Raw genomic sequence first — 17,672 nt, forward strand, 5'->3', positions numbered from 1 at the left:
TAGGCTGGTATAACATACAAGAATACAGAACCCATTTTAGGTATTTTAAGCAAAAGGATTACAAAATTATTGGGTTAACAGGGAGGGAATAGTTTACTCCAGATCAGGAACAGCAAGAAGTTTACCATCACTAAATGAGCTCAGGGTGCTGAGCTGCCACAACTGTTGCCAGAGCCAGAAGAGAAAAGAAATGGTTTTTACTTTTCTACTTTCTAACTTTACACAAATGTTTCTCATTTGCAAAACCTAATCCAGACTTCAGCTGGCAAGGGACTGTAAGAAATGTAGTTTCTTAGCCTCTAGCCCCTGCAATACATGAATGGGCAGATACATATATTTCTAAATAGTTCAGTGTGTGTTTTCTAAAAACAAGGGAATCCTTTATGTACTCATAGTAAAATGATCAAGAGCAGGAAATTAACACTGATACAGTGCTATCTAATTTACCGATTTTATTCAGATTTTGCAATTATCCTAATAATGCATTTTTATAGCAGCACATAGCATTCAGTTTTCAAAAATCTTCAGTATCCTTTAGTTTTTAATCTTTCTCAGTCTGTCCTTGTATTTCACAACAATCATATTAAAAATAAAAGACAGGCCAGGTAGTTTAATATTTTTTGTCAATTTCAATTTATCTCCTATCTTTCAAGATTAGATTCAGGTTATGCATTTTTTCAGGAATACCACAGAAATAACATAAGTCATCTCAGGAGGCACATGATGTGGATTTGTCCATTCCTAGTGAGATTAACTTTGATCACTCTATTAAGTGGTGTCTGCAAGGTTTCTCTAGTGCAAAATCCCTTTTTGTCTCTTTGTTTAAAAAAAAAAAAAAGGTATCTTTTGGAAAGCTACTTTGAGATCATATAAGTGAAGTGAAAGTCGCTCAGTCCTGTCTGACTCTTTGTGACCCCATGGATTGCAACCTGTCAGGCTTCTCTGTCAATGGAATTCTCCAGCCAAGAATAAATGAGTGGGTTTCCATTTCCTTCTCCAATAATTAAGATCATATAAATAGCTTCAAATAATAGCTGTGTTGAGACTATATAAGTATCCTTTGTGTGTGAGTATGTGCGTGTGTGTGCAGTCACTTCAGTCGTGTCTGACTCTTTGCGACCTCATAGATGGTAGCGCTCCAGGCTCCTCTGTCCATGGAATCCTCCAGGCAAGAATACTGGAGTGGGTTGCCATGTCCTCCTCCAGGGGATCTTCCCGACCTAGGCATTGAACCCAGATCTCCTGTGTATCCTGGATTGCAGGTGGATTCTTTACCGCTGAGTTACCAGGGAAGCCCTATAAATATCCTATTACTCTTCAGAGTTTTTCCCAGTTGTTTTAACATTCATGTGAGAGTTGGACTGTGAAGAAAGCTGAGCGCCAAAGAATTGATGCTTTTGAACTGTGGTGTTGGAAAAGACTCTTGAGAGTCCCTTGGACTGCAAGGAGATCCAACCAGTCCATTCTGAAGGAGATCAGCCCTGGGATTTCTTTGGAAGGAATGATGCTAAAGCTGAAACTCCAGTACTTTGGCCACCTCATGAGAAGAGTTGACTCATTGGAAAAGACTCTGATGCTGGGAGGGATTGGGAGCAGGAGGAGAAGGGGATGACCGAGGATGAGATGGCTGGATGGCATCACTGATTCGATGGACGTGAGTCTGAGTGAACTCCGGGAGTTGGTGATGGACAGGGAGGCCTGGTGTGCTGCGATTCATGGGGTCGCAAAGAGTCGGATAAGACTGAGCGACTGAACTGAACTGAACGGAACTGAAAATTCTTACTTGAAACAGTGATGATGATGATGATGGTAAATGGTAATTTTTAACTCCAACTTTCCTTCTATACTTATCAATCAGCATTCTTATGTAAATGTGAGCTCTCTTTTCCTACTTACTTGTTTATTCACTTACTTCTGCCAGGATGAAATAGTGTATTCTTACTTTATTCAACAGGCTAATGTCTGTTACTACACTTATGCATTCTGTTGTTGAAATTGTTTCAGATTTGGCTTGTAAGAAAACCTTCAGTCAACGACATTTTGGTGTTCCAGATTCTTTGAGTACTTCCTGTTTTCATTTTCTTTTTGTCTCTTTATTTTTTAAATTATGAAAGTATGATAACACATTTATAGGAGACTTGGAAAATACAGAACAGAGTTACATACAGTTCCACTATATATTACAATTATTTTTAAGTAGATAAATTAAGACTTTTAGTTGGAATTTCACTATCAAACTCTTAAAAACTAATAGAATGAATATAAAGAAAAGTAGAAGGATACAGTAGGCCTAAAAAGCACAATTAGGTGAAAATACAATTTTCATACAACAGTAGGATACAAATTCTATTCAAGTTCCCACAGACTATAAAATAGGGGACATATCCAGGGACATAAAACAAGGTGCAAAAATTTCATGGTTTAAAGGTATTGAAATCCTAGAGTCTGTTCTCTTATCACTGTAGAATTATGTTGGAAATTAATATCAAAAGATATTTGAAAATAACTCACATATTTTCAAGGAGCACACCTTTGTTTTATGGCACAAGATGATCCAGGCTCATGTTGTACTTTCTCTGCCTTGGAATCAACCACTTCAACAAGCAGACTTGATTTAGAGGAGAAAGGTCTGATTGTATCTACAAAGTTTTTAATTAATATCTGCTCAGCTTTACCCTAGATTAGGCCTTTTTTTTTTTTTTTTTTTTTTTAGCATGCTTCCATAGTTCACACGTGGTTTCTTTTTTCGTCTTGCTCATCATTGAGTATCGGCTACCCTGGTGGCTCAGAGGCAAAGAATCTACCTGCCAAGCAGGGGACACTGGTTCAATCCTTGAGCCAGGAAGATCCCCTGGAGAAGGAAATGGCAACCCACTCCAGTTCTTGCCTGGGAAATGCCATGAACAGAGAAGCCTGGTGGGCTACAGTCCACTGAGTCACAAAAGAATGGACATGACTTAGTGACTAAACAAAATGAGTACCTCTGTCTAGATATTGTCTTTACTCTAACAGAATCAGTATTCTTGACTGGAGAATTCTCCTGGTGGGCTACAGTCCATGGTGTCACAAAGAGTCGGACACAACTGAGGGACTAATATATATCTGCCACATTACCCAGAGATTCCATTCCTGGCCATAATCCAAGGAGAAAAAGTGCTATGTCCACCAAAAGATTTTACAAAAATGTGCATGGTGGCTTTATTCATAACAGCCCAAGTTAGAAACAATCCAAATGTCCTTCAACAGAAAAACAGATCCATGAACTGTGGTATGTTCACACAATGGAATGCTACACAGTAATATGAAACAGCATACTACGGCTATATCTATCCTTAGTAAAGATGATACCAAACCAAACTTGGGTCTGCTTGCCCATTTCTAGTCAAGCCAAATCTATTGGTTGTGATGAAGGAAAGAGCAGCAATTATCGCAGGATGCCAAGCTGGGAGTCCAGATAGCTAGTGTTCAAAAGATCTGAACTCCCTGATGGCTTTCAGGGAAAGATTTTTAAAGACAGGATGAGGGAAAGGGTTGTGGGGTGCATGATTAGCTCGTGGACATTCTGACTGGTTGGTGGTGAAGCAATCAGGAGACATATCATCAACCTTCTGGTTCCAACCAGCCTGAGGTCTCTGTGCTAGTGGACAGCATACAGTTAACTTCTTCCACCCAGGGTTTCAGTATCTGTAAAACAGTTCAAAGGATATGGCTCAAGATAGTATCTATAATAGTTCTTGGGGGAACTAAAGGTCCTTGACTTTGTTTAACAGCTAAACAATTATTATTTTGTCTTGTTTGATTGCTTCCCTTTGCTTCCACATTTTCTCACTTTAATTAAATTTATTCTTTGGATTTTGGGGTAGACCTAGGAGGCTAGCCTCTCTACAAACAAGGTGTGGGTGGAGGACATTATGGGGGTTGGGGGTGGTGTGGTGGTGGTGTGGTCCTCTGCCCTAGGAAGACCCCACAGTGTCCTCCTGCTGGGTTATATAAGATTCATGAACGAATTTCACAGATATTAAGTGAAAGAAGCCAGACTTAAAAGAATACATAATATACACTGACATTTCTATGAAATTTAAAAACAAGTAAAGCTGATGCATCGTTAGAGGTTAGAATAGAGTCTTAAGTACTGGATCACCAGAGAAGTTCGATTAGATTAATTTTCTTGATTAAATTTGCCATAAGGGCTTTATTTGTTTACTTGTCTCTGCCTTGGGAAGATCCCCTGGAAAAGGGATAGGCTACCCACTCCAGTATTCTTGGGCTTCCCTGGTGGCTCAGACGGTAAAGAATCCGCCTGCAATGCAAGAAAACCCGGGTTTGATCTCAGGATGTTCGATTCTTTTCTTGATTAAATTTGCCATAAGGGTTTTATTTGTTTACCTGTTTCTGCCTTGGCCACTAATTCATCAATTGTCAGTCTGGTCCTTTTCCCTCCTGGATGTTTTCGAGACATTCTTCGCTTTCATTGAGTTTGCTGTCTAGTTATGCAAACAACTGGTAGGAAAATGAAGAGTCCCCGGCCCCCTTTGAAAAAAAAACAAACCAAAAACCTGATAATTTTAGAAACTCTTCGAAGAGATAATTTCAAAATCGTCAGTGGGTTTTTAAGTTTTATTTTAAATTTGTTTTTATTTTGTAGTGTCTTTTAGAAACCTTTTAATTTCTAATCATTTTCAGGCAACTATCTTTGCCGTGAGGGGTACACCCTAAGTTTGGTTTCATATTATCAAACTACACTATTTTCGGGAATGTTTATTTTACTATTCTGGTTTTAATTTCTAGCATCTGTCAATCTGTTCGGACTCAAAAACCCGTCGAGACAGGCAAAATCCGAGTCTATTTGAAAGTTCCCTGGAATCCCTGAGTGGATCTTGCCCGTCCGATCCCTTTCTCGCGAGATTTGAAAACCGGAAGTGAATTATATTACTGGAGAGTCAATTGCAGGAGGCGGCATGTCAGGAAAGGCGGGCGGCTGCTGATCTCAGTCTGGTCTTCGCTGTCTGGTTCTGGTTAAGGGGTGGCGGGCAGCGCTCCCCTCTACGGACCGGCAGGATGCGCTTGGCTGTGGCCGGCTGCTGCCACGGCGAGCTGGACAAGATCTATGAGACGCTGGCGCTGGCGGAGCGGCGTGGCCCGGGGCGGATAGACATTCTGCTCTGCTGCGGCGACTTCCAGGCAGTGCGCAACGAGGCCGACCTGCGCTGCATGGCCGTGCCGCCCAAGTACCGCCACATGCAAACCTTCTACAGGTGAGGGACGCGGCCCTGCCCGCGGTACGAGGTGTGGGGCAGCCAGCGGTGGGGGCTGGGTTCCAAGCCCGTCTGCCTACCACTGACCAGCTGTCTCTCTTAGTTCTCGTTTCTCGCCTTTGTTCACGCTGTGTATCTATGAACTGGCGCTTAGTAAATGTCACTTTTCTTCTTTCTATTCTTCTGTTTTATTTGTTTCGAAAGGGATCTTAGCCTGAGAGGGACACCTGGAGAAAGAAACTGACAGGTTCTTCTACCTCACTGCTTGATAAGACTCTGAGACTTGTTCATTTAATGATCCAAGAGTTTTTATTGGATCCTTGCTGTGTGCTAGTCCTTGTTCAGGGCTTGCCCGATGGCTCAGACGGTAAAGAATCCGCTCGCAATGCAGGAGACCTGGGTTCGATCTCATGGGTTGGGAAGATCTCTTGGAGGAGGGCATGGCAGTTCAGTCCTTTATTGCCTGGAGAATTCCGTGGACAGAGGATCCTGGCGGGCTACAGTCCATGGGGTCACAAAGAGTCGGACACGACTGAGGACTAAACACAGCATGCACAGCGCAGTCCTCATTCTAGAAACTAAGGTCTTAACAGTGAACCGACAAAAGTTTTTGACCTCACTGAACATACTTTGGCTTGAAACCCAAAGTGGCAGCTCTTCATTCTTAAGGAAAAGGATGGGGAATTCGTTTAGAAAGAGCTTTTAAAGTTTTTATGATGAGCTCAGATTTTTTTCCTTGAGATCATTTTGCTTTTCTGCTGTGACTAATTGTATAGGCGTGCCCACTTGCTTTTCTCTGTGTCTCTTTTCTGCAATACCAATTGACAACTTTTAACCTTATGTTCTAGGTATTACTCTGGGGAGAAAAAGGCCCCAGTTCTCACGATTTTCATTGGGGGAAACCATGAAGCCTCAAATCATTTGCAAGAGTTACCCTACGGTGGCTGGGTAGCACCAAACATTTATTATTTAGGTATGTGTTTATGGTTAATTTCTTGGTCTGATGGCATGGAAGAGCCTGCCAGGATTTGTATATCAGTTGATTAGCATCTTGAGATGTGTGGTGTTTGGGGACTCTCTTGATTTAAATAGTTAATTATGAAAATTTAACTAAAATAATTCACATAAGTAGGCAATCTTGAGAATATGCCCATGCATCATTTAGTGCTTTAAGCAATACTTAATGTAACTGCAAAGAGCTTCCACACTATTTGCATTCTTTTTATTTTTTCCTATTCCTCTTATTAAATTAAAGAAATAAACTTTTAATAATGGAAATTATTAAACATTCATGAAATAGAGAATAGTATAGTGAATCTCTGTACCTATTAACCAGCTTTAACAACGATTATCACACTGTGTTCCTTCTTTTAACCCACTCCCCACTAAACTCTTTTGTGGGAGGAGGTGATTGTAGTATTTTAAAGCAAATCTTAGCCATCAGATTATTTCACTTGGAAATACTTTAGCACATATTTTTAAGTGATGAAGACTTAAAAATACCACTACTACAGTACCAGGATTTTACCAATTATCTATTATTATCTGTTACCTAGTTTATGTTCATATTTCCCTGATTATCACAAACAAGTCTGTTTTACAGTTGACTTATTCACATAGGATCCAAACAAGGTCTGTGCATTTTATTTGATTGTCATGATTCTGAAATCTCATAACTGTCCCTTGTCACTTTCTGCCGCCCCCCCGTGCCCCCCCCACCCCTCCCCCCGCTGCCCCATGCTATTTGTTGAAGAAAATGGGGAATTTATCTGGCAGTAAGACTTTCCTGCTTTCTAGGTTTAGCTGACTGGATTCCCTCATGTTGTTTAGCACTTCTTTTATCCTGTGTGTTCCCTGTAATTTGTTTCAGGTTTATAACATATAAATCCATCATAGAACATTTTTCCCTATTTCCCCCACCCTCTCCCCATATTCCATTAGGTACCAAGCTTCCCAGGTGACTCAGTGGTAAAGAATCTGCCTGCCAATGCAGGAGACATGAATTTGATCCCTGGGTGGGAAAGACCTCTTGGAGAAGGAAATGACAATCCACTCCAGTACTCTTGCCTGGAAAATCATATGGACAGAGGAGCCTGGAAGGCTACACAGTCCATGGGGTCACAAAACAGTCGAACAGGACTTAATGACTGGTGCTGCTGCTAAGTTGCTTCAGTTGTGTCCGACTCTGTGTGATCCCATAGATGGCAGCCCACCAGGCTGCTCTGTCCCTGGAATTCTCCAGGCAACAATACTGGAGTGGATTGCCATTTGCTTCTCCAATGCGTGAAAGTGAAGTTGCTCAGTAATGTCCGACTCTTCGAGACCCCATGGACTGCAGCCTACCAGGCTCCTCCGTCCATGGGATTTTCCAGGCAAGAGTACTGGAGTGACTACACAACAAAACAATTTCCCTCTTCACACATCCTGTCTCATTTGTTCCTCCCTCTCTGCTCAGTCTCTTGCCTGATTTGCTTCTAGTCCCCTCTCCCTAGTCCACCTTATATATAGATACACATATATATATTTTTTTAATTTTATTTTTTTACTTTGCAATACTGTATTGGTTTTGCCCTCCATTGACATGAATCTGCCACAGGTGTACATGAATTCCCAACCCTGAACCCCCCTCCCAAAACCCTCCCCATATCATCTCTCTGGGTCATCCCAGTGCACCAGCCCCAAGCATCCTGTATCCTGTATCGAACCTAGACTAGCGATTCGTTTCTTACATGATAGTATACGTGTTTCAATGCCATTCTCCCAAATCATTCCACCCTCTCCCTCTCCCACAGAGTCCAAAAGTCTGTTCTTTACATTTGTGTCTCTTTTGCTGTCTCGCATACGGGGTCATCATTGCCATCTTTCTAAATTCCATATATGTGTGTTAGTATACTGTATTGGTGTTTTTCTTTCTGGCTTACATCACTCTGTATAATCAGCTCCAGTTTCATCCACCTCATTAGAACTGATTCAAATGTATTCTTTTTAATGGCTGAGTAGTACTCCATTAAAAATATGGAACGCTTCACAAATTGCGTGTCATCCTTGTGCAGGGGCCATGCTATCTTCTCTGTATCGTTCCAGTTTTAGTATATGTGCTGCCGAAGCGAGCACCACCTTATGTATTGTTGGCATATCTCTATGCAAAAGGGTAACCTCATCATGATACTTAATTTTCACATAATTTTAGCACTGAATGGTATTCTTGACCTCTAAACTGTTAAGTTAGTAATGAGATTGCTTTTTCCTATAGTAATTTTATTTAATTGTGTAATTTTTCAGGTTTGGCAGGAGTAGTAAAATACCGAGGAGTAAGGATTGGTGGAATCTCTGGTATCTTTAAATCTCATGACTATCGAAAAGGTAATATTATCCTTTTTTTAAAAAAACACAACAAAAGACATTACATTCTTTTTTAAAAAATTGAAGTATACTTGACTTACATTGTTACATTAATTTCAGGTGTATAACAAAATGGGTATTATTATTCTGAAAATTGTTTTAATTTGTTCTTATTTATTTTTAGTATTATTTTAAAGTTTTTATTTTATTTTTGGCTGCGCTAGTCTTTGTTGTGGTGGGAGGATGTCTCTAGTTTCATTGTGGGGGCTTCTCTAGTTGTGGCTTATCGGCTTAGTGGCCTCATGGCTGTGAGGTCTTAGTTCCCCAACCAGGGATCAAACCTATGTCTCCTGCTTTGGAAGGTGGATTCTTAACCACTGGACCGCTAGGGTGGTCCCCTGAGAATTGTTTTTAAACTTTAGAACTTATATGCCACAGAGTAACTTAAACAGAGTATATAGTTTGACTTTTTCATTGAATTTCTTCTATGAATCTGCTGCTAAGTCGCTTCAGTTGTGTCCGACTCTGTGCGACCCCATAGACGGCAGCCCACCAGGCTCCCCCATCCCTGGGATTCTCCAGGCAAGAACACTGGAGTGGGTTGCCATTTCCTTCTCTAATGCATGAAAGTGAAAAGTAAAAGCGAAGTCGCTCAGTCGTGTCCGACTCTTAGCGACCCCATGGACTGCAGCCTACCAGGCTCCTCCGCCCATGGGATTTTCCAGGCAAGAGTACTGGAGTGGGTTGCCATTGCCTTCTCCGTCTTCTATGAATAGATTTGTTAAATTTATAAAATATTATATACATATGAAAACATACAGAACATTAGAATGTATCATCTGTGTATCCACCATTTAGTTTTATTTGGTATTTTGCCATTTTTAGTTTTGATTTTTAAGAAAAAAAGTGCAGATACAATCAAAATTCATTGTTTGTCTGTCCTCAATCCCATCTCTCCCTTTTTTTCCTTTCTTACTTCACCAGGCAGTCACTACTCTGAATTTGTTTTTTATCATTCACTTGACTATTTTATGTCATTACCATATCAGTTAATAGCTTTAAACATTGTATTATATAGGATGCTTTAAACTTCATTATAAGTGTATCATTTTACATATATTTTTCTGCCACATGTTTGTTTATATGTTTTTGAAATCCATGTTGATACATATAACTGTATTCATTTTAACTTGTGAATAGTATTCCGTTGTATAAGTATACCACACTGAATCTGAATGAATCATACGTTGATTTTAAAGAAATAGCTTGGATTCCCATTGATTTTAAACTTTCATGAATTAAATTGGCAGCTAAAATTTATATCCTCAGTATAACTGTTAAATTCAAGTCTGTTCCTTGCTGCCCTGCTCCCTGTTGTAAACTGTTGGAACAAGTCTACAAAAATAGGCCACCTCATATGTAGCAGGTGTAGATGCAAATAGAAACCACTCTTTGGAGGATAATTGGTAATATCTGTGGAAATTATACAAGTATTTTGACTAAGGAATTCTACTTCTAGGAATTTATCTACAGATATAGTCCACAAGTACAAAATGATATAAACAAATTTATTTATTTCAGTCTTCTTTGTAATAGCAAAAGATGGGAACTAGTGAAGTATATCATGATATAGGGACTTATTTGGCGATCCAGTAGTTAAGACTCCAAGCTTCCACTGCAGGGGGCTTAGGTTTAATCCCTGGTCAGGGAACTAAGATCCCACATGCCATATGCCAAATTCCCCATCCATCCTTCCCTCACTCTTCTTTCGCCTTCCCCTATACCTTTCAGATGGTATCTTTCAAATCTTAAACTATGTGAATAAGCAGTATATTCCAAAATTAAATATAATTTAATTTAAAAAATCAGAAGCCCCTCTATTCATTTAGATTTATACTTTGTAATTACTTATTAGAAAATACCAGCATTTTGAGAGCAGGGTTTTTCAAATAAAATTTTTAAGAACCAAAAGTATTGACAAACATCAGTTTTGGAGAAGTATATGTATATATTTATATTTTCAGTATTTAAAGGAGTTGAATACAACGTCTCTTCTTTAAGGTCATTTTGAGTGCCCCCCTTATAATGCAGCTACAATAAGGAGTATATATCATGTGAGAAATATTGAAGTCTACAAATTAAAACAGGTACGTAAAAACTATACTATGGCACACTTGAAAAAATGTAAAGAAATTGTGTACCAGAATGTATTTTGATCAGTTTGGTCTACTACTTCCAAGAAGAGCTTAATTCTGTATTTCTGAAATTTGGATCTTGAGTTGGTTTTAGGAGGTTTCCAGATGAACATTTATAAATTTTTAATGGCTATACATTTATTTTAGTGATTAATAATAAAATATTTGATCCATGATTTCAGCTACTATTTCTTAAGGTAAAGCTAAAGAATACATATTGGAAAAAAGTGATAGTTTACAGAAAGTATTACTTATTTTAAATAGTGATATTAAATAGAAAATAATAGTGATAATAGAGGAAATGGGAAAATCATGAAGATGATATTGAAACACTGGCTTAATTGGAGAGTGGGTGAAACTAGGTTTTTGTTTGTGATCCCATTCAGTGCCTGGGCTTCCCCTGTGGCTCAGCTGGTAAAGAATCTGCCTGCAATTCGGGAGACCTGGGTTGGGAGGATCCCCTGGAGAAGGGAAAGGCTACCCACTCCAGTATTCTGGCCTGGAGAATTCCATGGAATGTGTAGCCCATGGGGTCACAGAGTTGGACATGACTGATTAGCTAGCAATTTTCATCTGTGACAGTTCATATAAATGTCACTCAGATTCTGTGAGATAGATATTACTCAGCTTTGTCACACTAAGGGTGAGAGGCCAAGGCTCAATTAGGTAAAGTTACCTGCCGGAGACTTCCCGCACTGTTCAGTGGTAGAGTCTGCCAGGCTGAACTGAGCCTGGCAGTCTAATCAAAGTGTGTCTTTACTGAGCTGCTTTGCCGTAGAAAATAAGGATCATTTATGAGGTAGAGAGAAAGTTATTTCTCTTTGCTTTAATGAGTGAGTAGCTCAGTATTTCTGTAACTTCAGTAAACAAAGTGTCCCTAGGATGAATTACACTGAAATCTAGAGAACTCCGTGGGTAAGTGGTGTGGTAGCCGAAGGAAGGCAGGGAATTCCTTTTGTTTAATCTCTTTTTAATAGCTTGCTTTCTTTTCTTTTTCTGTTAAAGCTGAAGCAGCCTATGGACATATTCTTATCTCATGATTGGCCAAGAAGTATCTATCATTATGGAAACAAGAAGCAACTTCTTAAGACTAAATCTTTTTTCCGACAAGAAGTGGAAAATAACACACTAGGAAGTCCCGCTGCCTCCGAGCTTTTAGAGCACTTAAAACCTACTTACTGGTTTTCCGCCCACCTCCACGTAAAGTTTGCAGCCTTGATGCAGCACCAGGTAGGAACCAAAATGTTTATTCTTTGATTTAATAAACGCTTACTGAACATCTATGGGCACCATGGGCACAGTTGGGAAGTTCGCGAAAGAAATCAAAGGTAAGTTTCCTTTTGTGAGTAACTCAGCATCCAATCGGGAGAAGGGACAAGCAGTCAATTATTGAATAGTATAGTAAGTCTGTGATAAAAGTACTAGGGTACTTTGGGAACACCTAAACCAGGCCATGGTGAGATGGGGATGTGGACAGAGAGATGAAGGGATAGAGGAGGTTTTCTAAAGGAATTGATGTTGCCAGGAAGAAGCAGGTTATCAGGGTAATCTAGGCCAAGGGGCCAGTGTGTGCACAGGCTGTAAGTCTGAGAGTGTGGCATCTTTGGGGAAGCATAGTTGGTCTCTGGGGCTGAGGCACAGGGAGAGAGAAAGCTGGAGAAAGATCATAGCTGCCTTCCAGCCATGCCCTGGAGTTTGGGAAAGTTGGGAGATAATGACATCAGAGTTTCATTTCAGAAGGATCAGTTTGGCAACAGTTTTGTGTGTGGGTTGGAGTAATGTAAAGTGGGAGACAGAGGGGGCTATGTAAGTAAAAGATGAGGTTCTAACCTATGGCAAAGAGGGAACACAGAACGAAGCAGGCTCCAGAGAGATTTTGGAAGCATAATCATCAGGATTTAGCGACAGAGGGAGGAAAACTCCCAGAGTGCTCCTTGAGTAGCTGCATAGCTGATTGTGCTTGATGGCAGGTAGATAATACAGACTTTGTTGCTGCTAAGTCACTTCAGTTGTGTCCGACTCTGTGCGACCCCATAGACGGCAGCCCACCAGGCTCCCCTGTCCCTGGGATTCTCTAGGCAAGAGCACTGGAGTGGGTTGCCATTTCCTTCTCCAAGGCATGAAAGTGAAAAGTGAAAGTGAAGTCACTCAGTTGTGTCTGACTCCTAGCGACCCCATGGACTGCAGCCCACCAGGCTCCTCCGTCCGTGGGATTTGCCAGGCAAGAGTACTGGAGTGGGGTGCCGTTGCTAGGCTATTATGGAAATACATGGTTCTTCCTTTCACCTCCAATTCTGACTTAATTCTGACTTTCCCATAAAGTATTCCCTAGGGAAAATGTTTAGAAAATGCTGGGTTAACAGAGATACCTTCTCAGAAGCTTCTCTAGAATTTCTGAGCATCTTTGTTATTTCTTTGGCTGCACTGGGTCTTAGTTGCAACATGTGGGATCGCGCGTGGCACTTGGGCGTCTCTCTAGCTATGGTGCATGGGCCCCAGAGCGTGCTCTCAGGCTCAGTAGTTGCAGCGTGGGCTTAGTTGCCCCATGCATGTGGGAGCTTATTGCCCTAACCCTAACCCCTGTGTCCCCTGCATTGGAAAGTGGATTTTTTAACCACTGGACCACCTGGGAAGTCAACCTGAGAGTCTTTAATGTCCTAATGGGCATCACCTTTCTCCAGGATCGGGGATGGGGGTGTGCAGCGCTTCCTGAACTTACTGGACCAAATCCTCTTCAGTGGTAGAGGTGTACTTCAGTGATGCTCCTCAAACACAGTCTGGAAGGTTCTGTCTGAAAACATGCCTGTGGGCCCTCTCTGATTCTCACTCTCCAGCTTCACTGGGGGAAGGAGGTGAGGTGACCTTTTTCATTTTCCTCTGGGCTGTTGCCAGCGTGATTATCCTCACCTCCAAGTCTTCTGTTTCTGTCAGTCACCTGCCCCGCATCGCTGTTAATCTCTTCTGGGCTTGTGACTTTCTTGGACTGTTACTGAAGCACCTGACTTGATACTCCACCCCCGCCCCCACCTGCCCAACTCAGTCTTCTGGTATCAACCTCAGGAGCTTGTGTCTCTGAATTAAAGCTATGTTTGATCCCCTTTTTCTTGGCATCTCTGACTTCACCAGTCTTCTGTTTGAGCTCTTTAACCAACACCAGAGATCACCTTTCCTTAGAACCACCCTGCTTCCCGATCTGCCAGTGGTCTCTGTGCCTCCCACCATGGAATCAAAACTCTCAGCAGGGTGTCCAAGAGCTTGCTTCACTGCTGTTCTTAGTGAGTCACTTTTTACTTCTTCCAGGGTGACTTTGATCTTTGTGATCCCCCATGTTGCTTTCTGCCAGTTCACTTTTTAAAAAGAGCTTTATTGGATTTTTATTTCCATGTCAAAAAATTCACCTGTTCTAAGTGTAGAATTCAGTGATTCTTAGTAAATTTCCAGAGTTGTGCAAACATCATATATAATCCAATTTTAGAACATTTCCATCACCCCAAAAGATCCTTTGTGCCTCTTTCATGTCAATCTGTGTTCCTGCCCTCAGCCCCAGCCAACCACTGCTTTTTATCTCTGTGGATTTACCTTTTCTGAACATTTCATATAAGTGGAATCATAAAATAAATAGTCTTTGGTTTCTGATTTCTCTCTTTTACTTGCTTTGAGGATCATTCTTGTAGCTTGTGTCACTATTTCTTTCATTTTTATTGGTGAATATCTACTTTGGTGTTATATCTAAGAATCTTTGCCTAACCCAGGGTTACAAAAATTTTTTCCTATTAATTCTACAAGTTTTATGGTTTTAGCTCTGCCAATTTACTTTTAAACTCATCTCTTGTCTGGTCTTTAACCTTTGTGTTATACGCTTTGGTTTGTGTATATTATTTGCTTTAACATTATCATTACCACCATTACTTTCTGCTGTGACTCCTGTAAGGACTTTTTTTCCTTTTGGCTGTGCTGGGTCTTCGTTGTTTTGCCCGCTGCTGCTGCTGCTAAATCGCTTCAGTCGTGACCGACTCTGTGCGACCCCAGAGACAGCAGCCCACCAGGCTCCCCCGTCCCTGGGATTCTCCAGGCAAGAACACTGGAGTGGGTTGCCATTTCCTTCTCCAATGCAGGAAAGTGAAAAGTGAAAGTGAAGTCGCTCAGTCCTGTCCGACTCCTAGTGATCCCTACCAGGTTCCTCCATCCATGGGATTTTCCAGGCAAGAGTGCTGGAGTGGGGTGCCATTGCCTTCTCCTTGTTGCTTTGCCTGGACTTCTCTAATTGAGGTGCACAGCTTTAGTTGCAGTGTGTGGGCTCAGTAATTGTAGCACCCCGGCTTAGCTGCTCTGTGGCATCTGGGATCTTCCTGGACCAGGAATCAAACCTGTGTCCCCGGCACTGACAGGCAGACTCTTAACCACTGGACCACCAGGGAAGTCCTCTTGTAAAGAAATTGAAACCCAGAGAATTTAAGTGCCTTGCTTACCATTGTACAAGTAGAAATAGAGCTAACTTGTTTTGGAAAAGTTCCTTTAGCACACAACTTAGAGGTATGGGTAATAAAGATTGTTTCTGTCCTATTCAATGTATGACTTGCCTGAGATGATTTTTTAAAAAAATTTTTAATTGGAGGATAATTGCTTTACAATGTTGTGTTGGTTTCTGCCATAATGAACATGAATCAGCCATAGGTATACATATGACCTCTCCCTCCCCACCCCACCCACCTGAGGTGATGTTTTAACATTCTTTATTAAATCATGGTTCATATTTTCTAGACCATGGATAAAGGACAATCAACCAAAGCAACCAAATTTCTAGCCTTGGACAAGTGCTTACCACACAGAGACTTTCTTCAGGTAAAGAGAAAATGAAATAACTTTGCCATGTAGTTTGCTTTTCCAATGATTAAAAAAAAAAAATTACTAACTATTCTTTCGGAATTTATTGTTGCTTTTTGTAATTTATATATTCTGAGATTTACTCTGGGAATGTTTAAGTTACATTAATGTTTTTACACTACTAAATTAAATTCCTAAACTGTATTGTTATATTGACATTCCTAGAATATAAGAATAGATATGTATTTCTTAAAATTACCAATTTCTTCCTGTAGGTAATAGAAGTAGAACATGACCCCAGTGCTCCTGATTCCTTGGAATATGATGCTGAATGGCTCACTGTTCTCAGGGCTACTGATGATCTTATTAATGTGACTGAGCGCCTGTGGAATATGCCTGAGAATAATGGCCTGCATACAAGGTAGGTCTGGCCTTATTTAGGATTTGCTGTCTCCAGTGTATGCACAGTTTTTGTCCCCTCCACCTTGTTATAATTTTTTTAATCGAAGGAGTTATTGTTCAATGACTATCAGAACAATTCAGAGTTTACCGACTGGTATGAAAACTGCATGTTTTCCATCTAAGAAATCCAAGAAAATGGACTGCTGAGCACCAGCTCTAATAAGTGTATAAGTGCATCAAACTGTAAGATGGTGGAGATTTGGTTTGCACATTAAAATAATTTGTACTTGTTTTAGGGCATGAGTTAAGGTCAGCTTTTTCTAAAAATTGTTTTAATTTAAAAAATGGCCCTTTGCTAAGTTAACTATAATTTTATTAATTTTGAACTGTGGTTAATTTTTTAATTATTTCACCTGCAGTCCATAGTTAGATCTCATTATTTATTGCTGAGGTCGATAAAATGTAAAAAGCTATTGTTTTGGACTTTTTAGATGGGATTACAGTGCGACAAAAGAAGCTATTAACGAAGTACTGGAGAGATTGAATCATGACCTCAAAGTTCCAAATAACTTTAGTATAACAGCTGCTTGTTATGACCCTAGCAAGCCGCAGACACAGATGCAGTTGGTTCATAGGATCAATCCTCAGACGACTGAATTTTGTGCCCAACTTGGCATCACAGACATTAATGTCAGGCTTCAGAAGGCCAAGGAAGACCAGCACTTGTGTGGTGACTATGAAGGGCTGGATGACGTGGAGGGTAATGACTCTGGAGAAGACCCTAGTGAATATAACACAGACACATCTGCCCTGTCCTCTGTTAATCCAGATGAGATCATGTTAGATGAAGAAGAGGAGTATGATGATAGTATTGTAAGTGCACACAGTGACGTGAATACACCGTCTGTAGAACAGTCTTCTGATCAAGCTTCTGACTTTTCTGCAAGCTTCTCTGACATCAGGATCTTGCCAAGTTCCATGACTGTATCTTCTGACGATACTTCAGGTTCCCCAGTGTGCAAGGAGGGGAATTCTGGTGACCCTGTGGAGGTGGGGGATGGAAAGGACTTAACCACGGTGCCATTGAAGAGGCTGAGTGATGAACATGAACCTGAACAAAGAAAGAAAATCAAGAGAAGGAATCAAGCCATCTATGCCGCAGTGGATGATAATGATACAGCCTGAGACAGTTTACTCGTCTTAGTATTATATGTAGATACATGATTTTTAAGACTATATTTTTAGAATTGGATCTTTGACTCAAGACTTAAGTTTGTAATAATGAAGTTACATAAGAAGATTTTAGTTAGGTATAGACTTTATCTTTAGAACTTTGTATATTTCAGATGAAAAAGATATTAAAATTTCATATATTTACTTGATTGAGTACCGCTTTTTCTGAGAACTTATTCACTTTAATTTTTTTTGAGCAAGCACTTACTGAACACATACTTTGTACCAGGTACTATTCTATAAGATGGCACTACAAGGATGAGTAAGACAAGGATTCTTGCCTTCAGAGAGTTACTACCACTATAAGTATTTTGGTGTATAAAATATGGCATATTTATATATTTTTTTACAGAGTTAAGTCATTATTGTATCTATATTTATATGTGCTCTCTTTTCATTTGTTATAAATATTTTCTCTGGT

General features: G+C 40.3%; 1 protein-coding gene and 1 non-coding gene across 2 annotated transcripts; one reads left to right on the forward strand and one right to left on the reverse strand.

Annotated features, from left to right (window-relative positions):
- Positions 1–4,901: 4,901 nt before the first annotated feature.
- DBR1 (debranching RNA lariats 1) lies at positions 4,902–17,404 on the forward strand. Its single transcript, XM_069580992.1, has 8 exons — positions 4,902–5,255; positions 6,104–6,228; positions 8,538–8,618; positions 10,659–10,744; positions 11,798–12,022; positions 15,554–15,634; positions 15,892–16,037; positions 16,510–17,404. The coding sequence occupies exons 1-8, from the start codon at positions 5,059–5,061 to the stop codon at positions 17,201–17,203; spliced, it is 1,635 nt and encodes a 544-aa protein (XP_069437093.1). The 5' UTR covers positions 4,902–5,058; the 3' UTR covers positions 17,204–17,404.
- LOC138431361 (U6 spliceosomal RNA) lies at positions 8,265–8,369 on the reverse strand. The gene has a single exon (XR_011253628.1). It is a non-coding gene; the product is annotated as a U6 spliceosomal RNA (small nuclear RNA).
- Positions 17,405–17,672: the final 268 nt, after the last annotated feature.

Source organism: Ovis canadensis, chromosome 1 (assembly GCF_042477335.2).
Source record: "Ovis canadensis isolate MfBH-ARS-UI-01 breed Bighorn chromosome 1, ARS-UI_OviCan_v2, whole genome shotgun sequence".
Taxonomy (NCBI): Eukaryota; Metazoa; Chordata; class Mammalia; order Artiodactyla; family Bovidae; genus Ovis; species Ovis canadensis.

Excerpts from the sequence above, each read along its gene's own strand:
- DBR1 (XM_069580992.1), top strand. The coding sequence starts at position 5,059 with ATGCGCTTGGCTGTGGCCGGCTGCTGCCACGGCGAGCTGGACAAGATC. Across the intron at positions 6,229-8,537 it reads ACCAAACATTTATTATTTAG|GTTTGGCAGGAGTAGTAAAA; the intron begins GTATGTGTTTAT and ends GTAATTTTTCAG. Across the intron at positions 12,023-15,553 it reads CAGCCTTGATGCAGCACCAG|ACCATGGATAAAGGACAATC; the intron begins GTAGGAACCAAA and ends CATATTTTCTAG.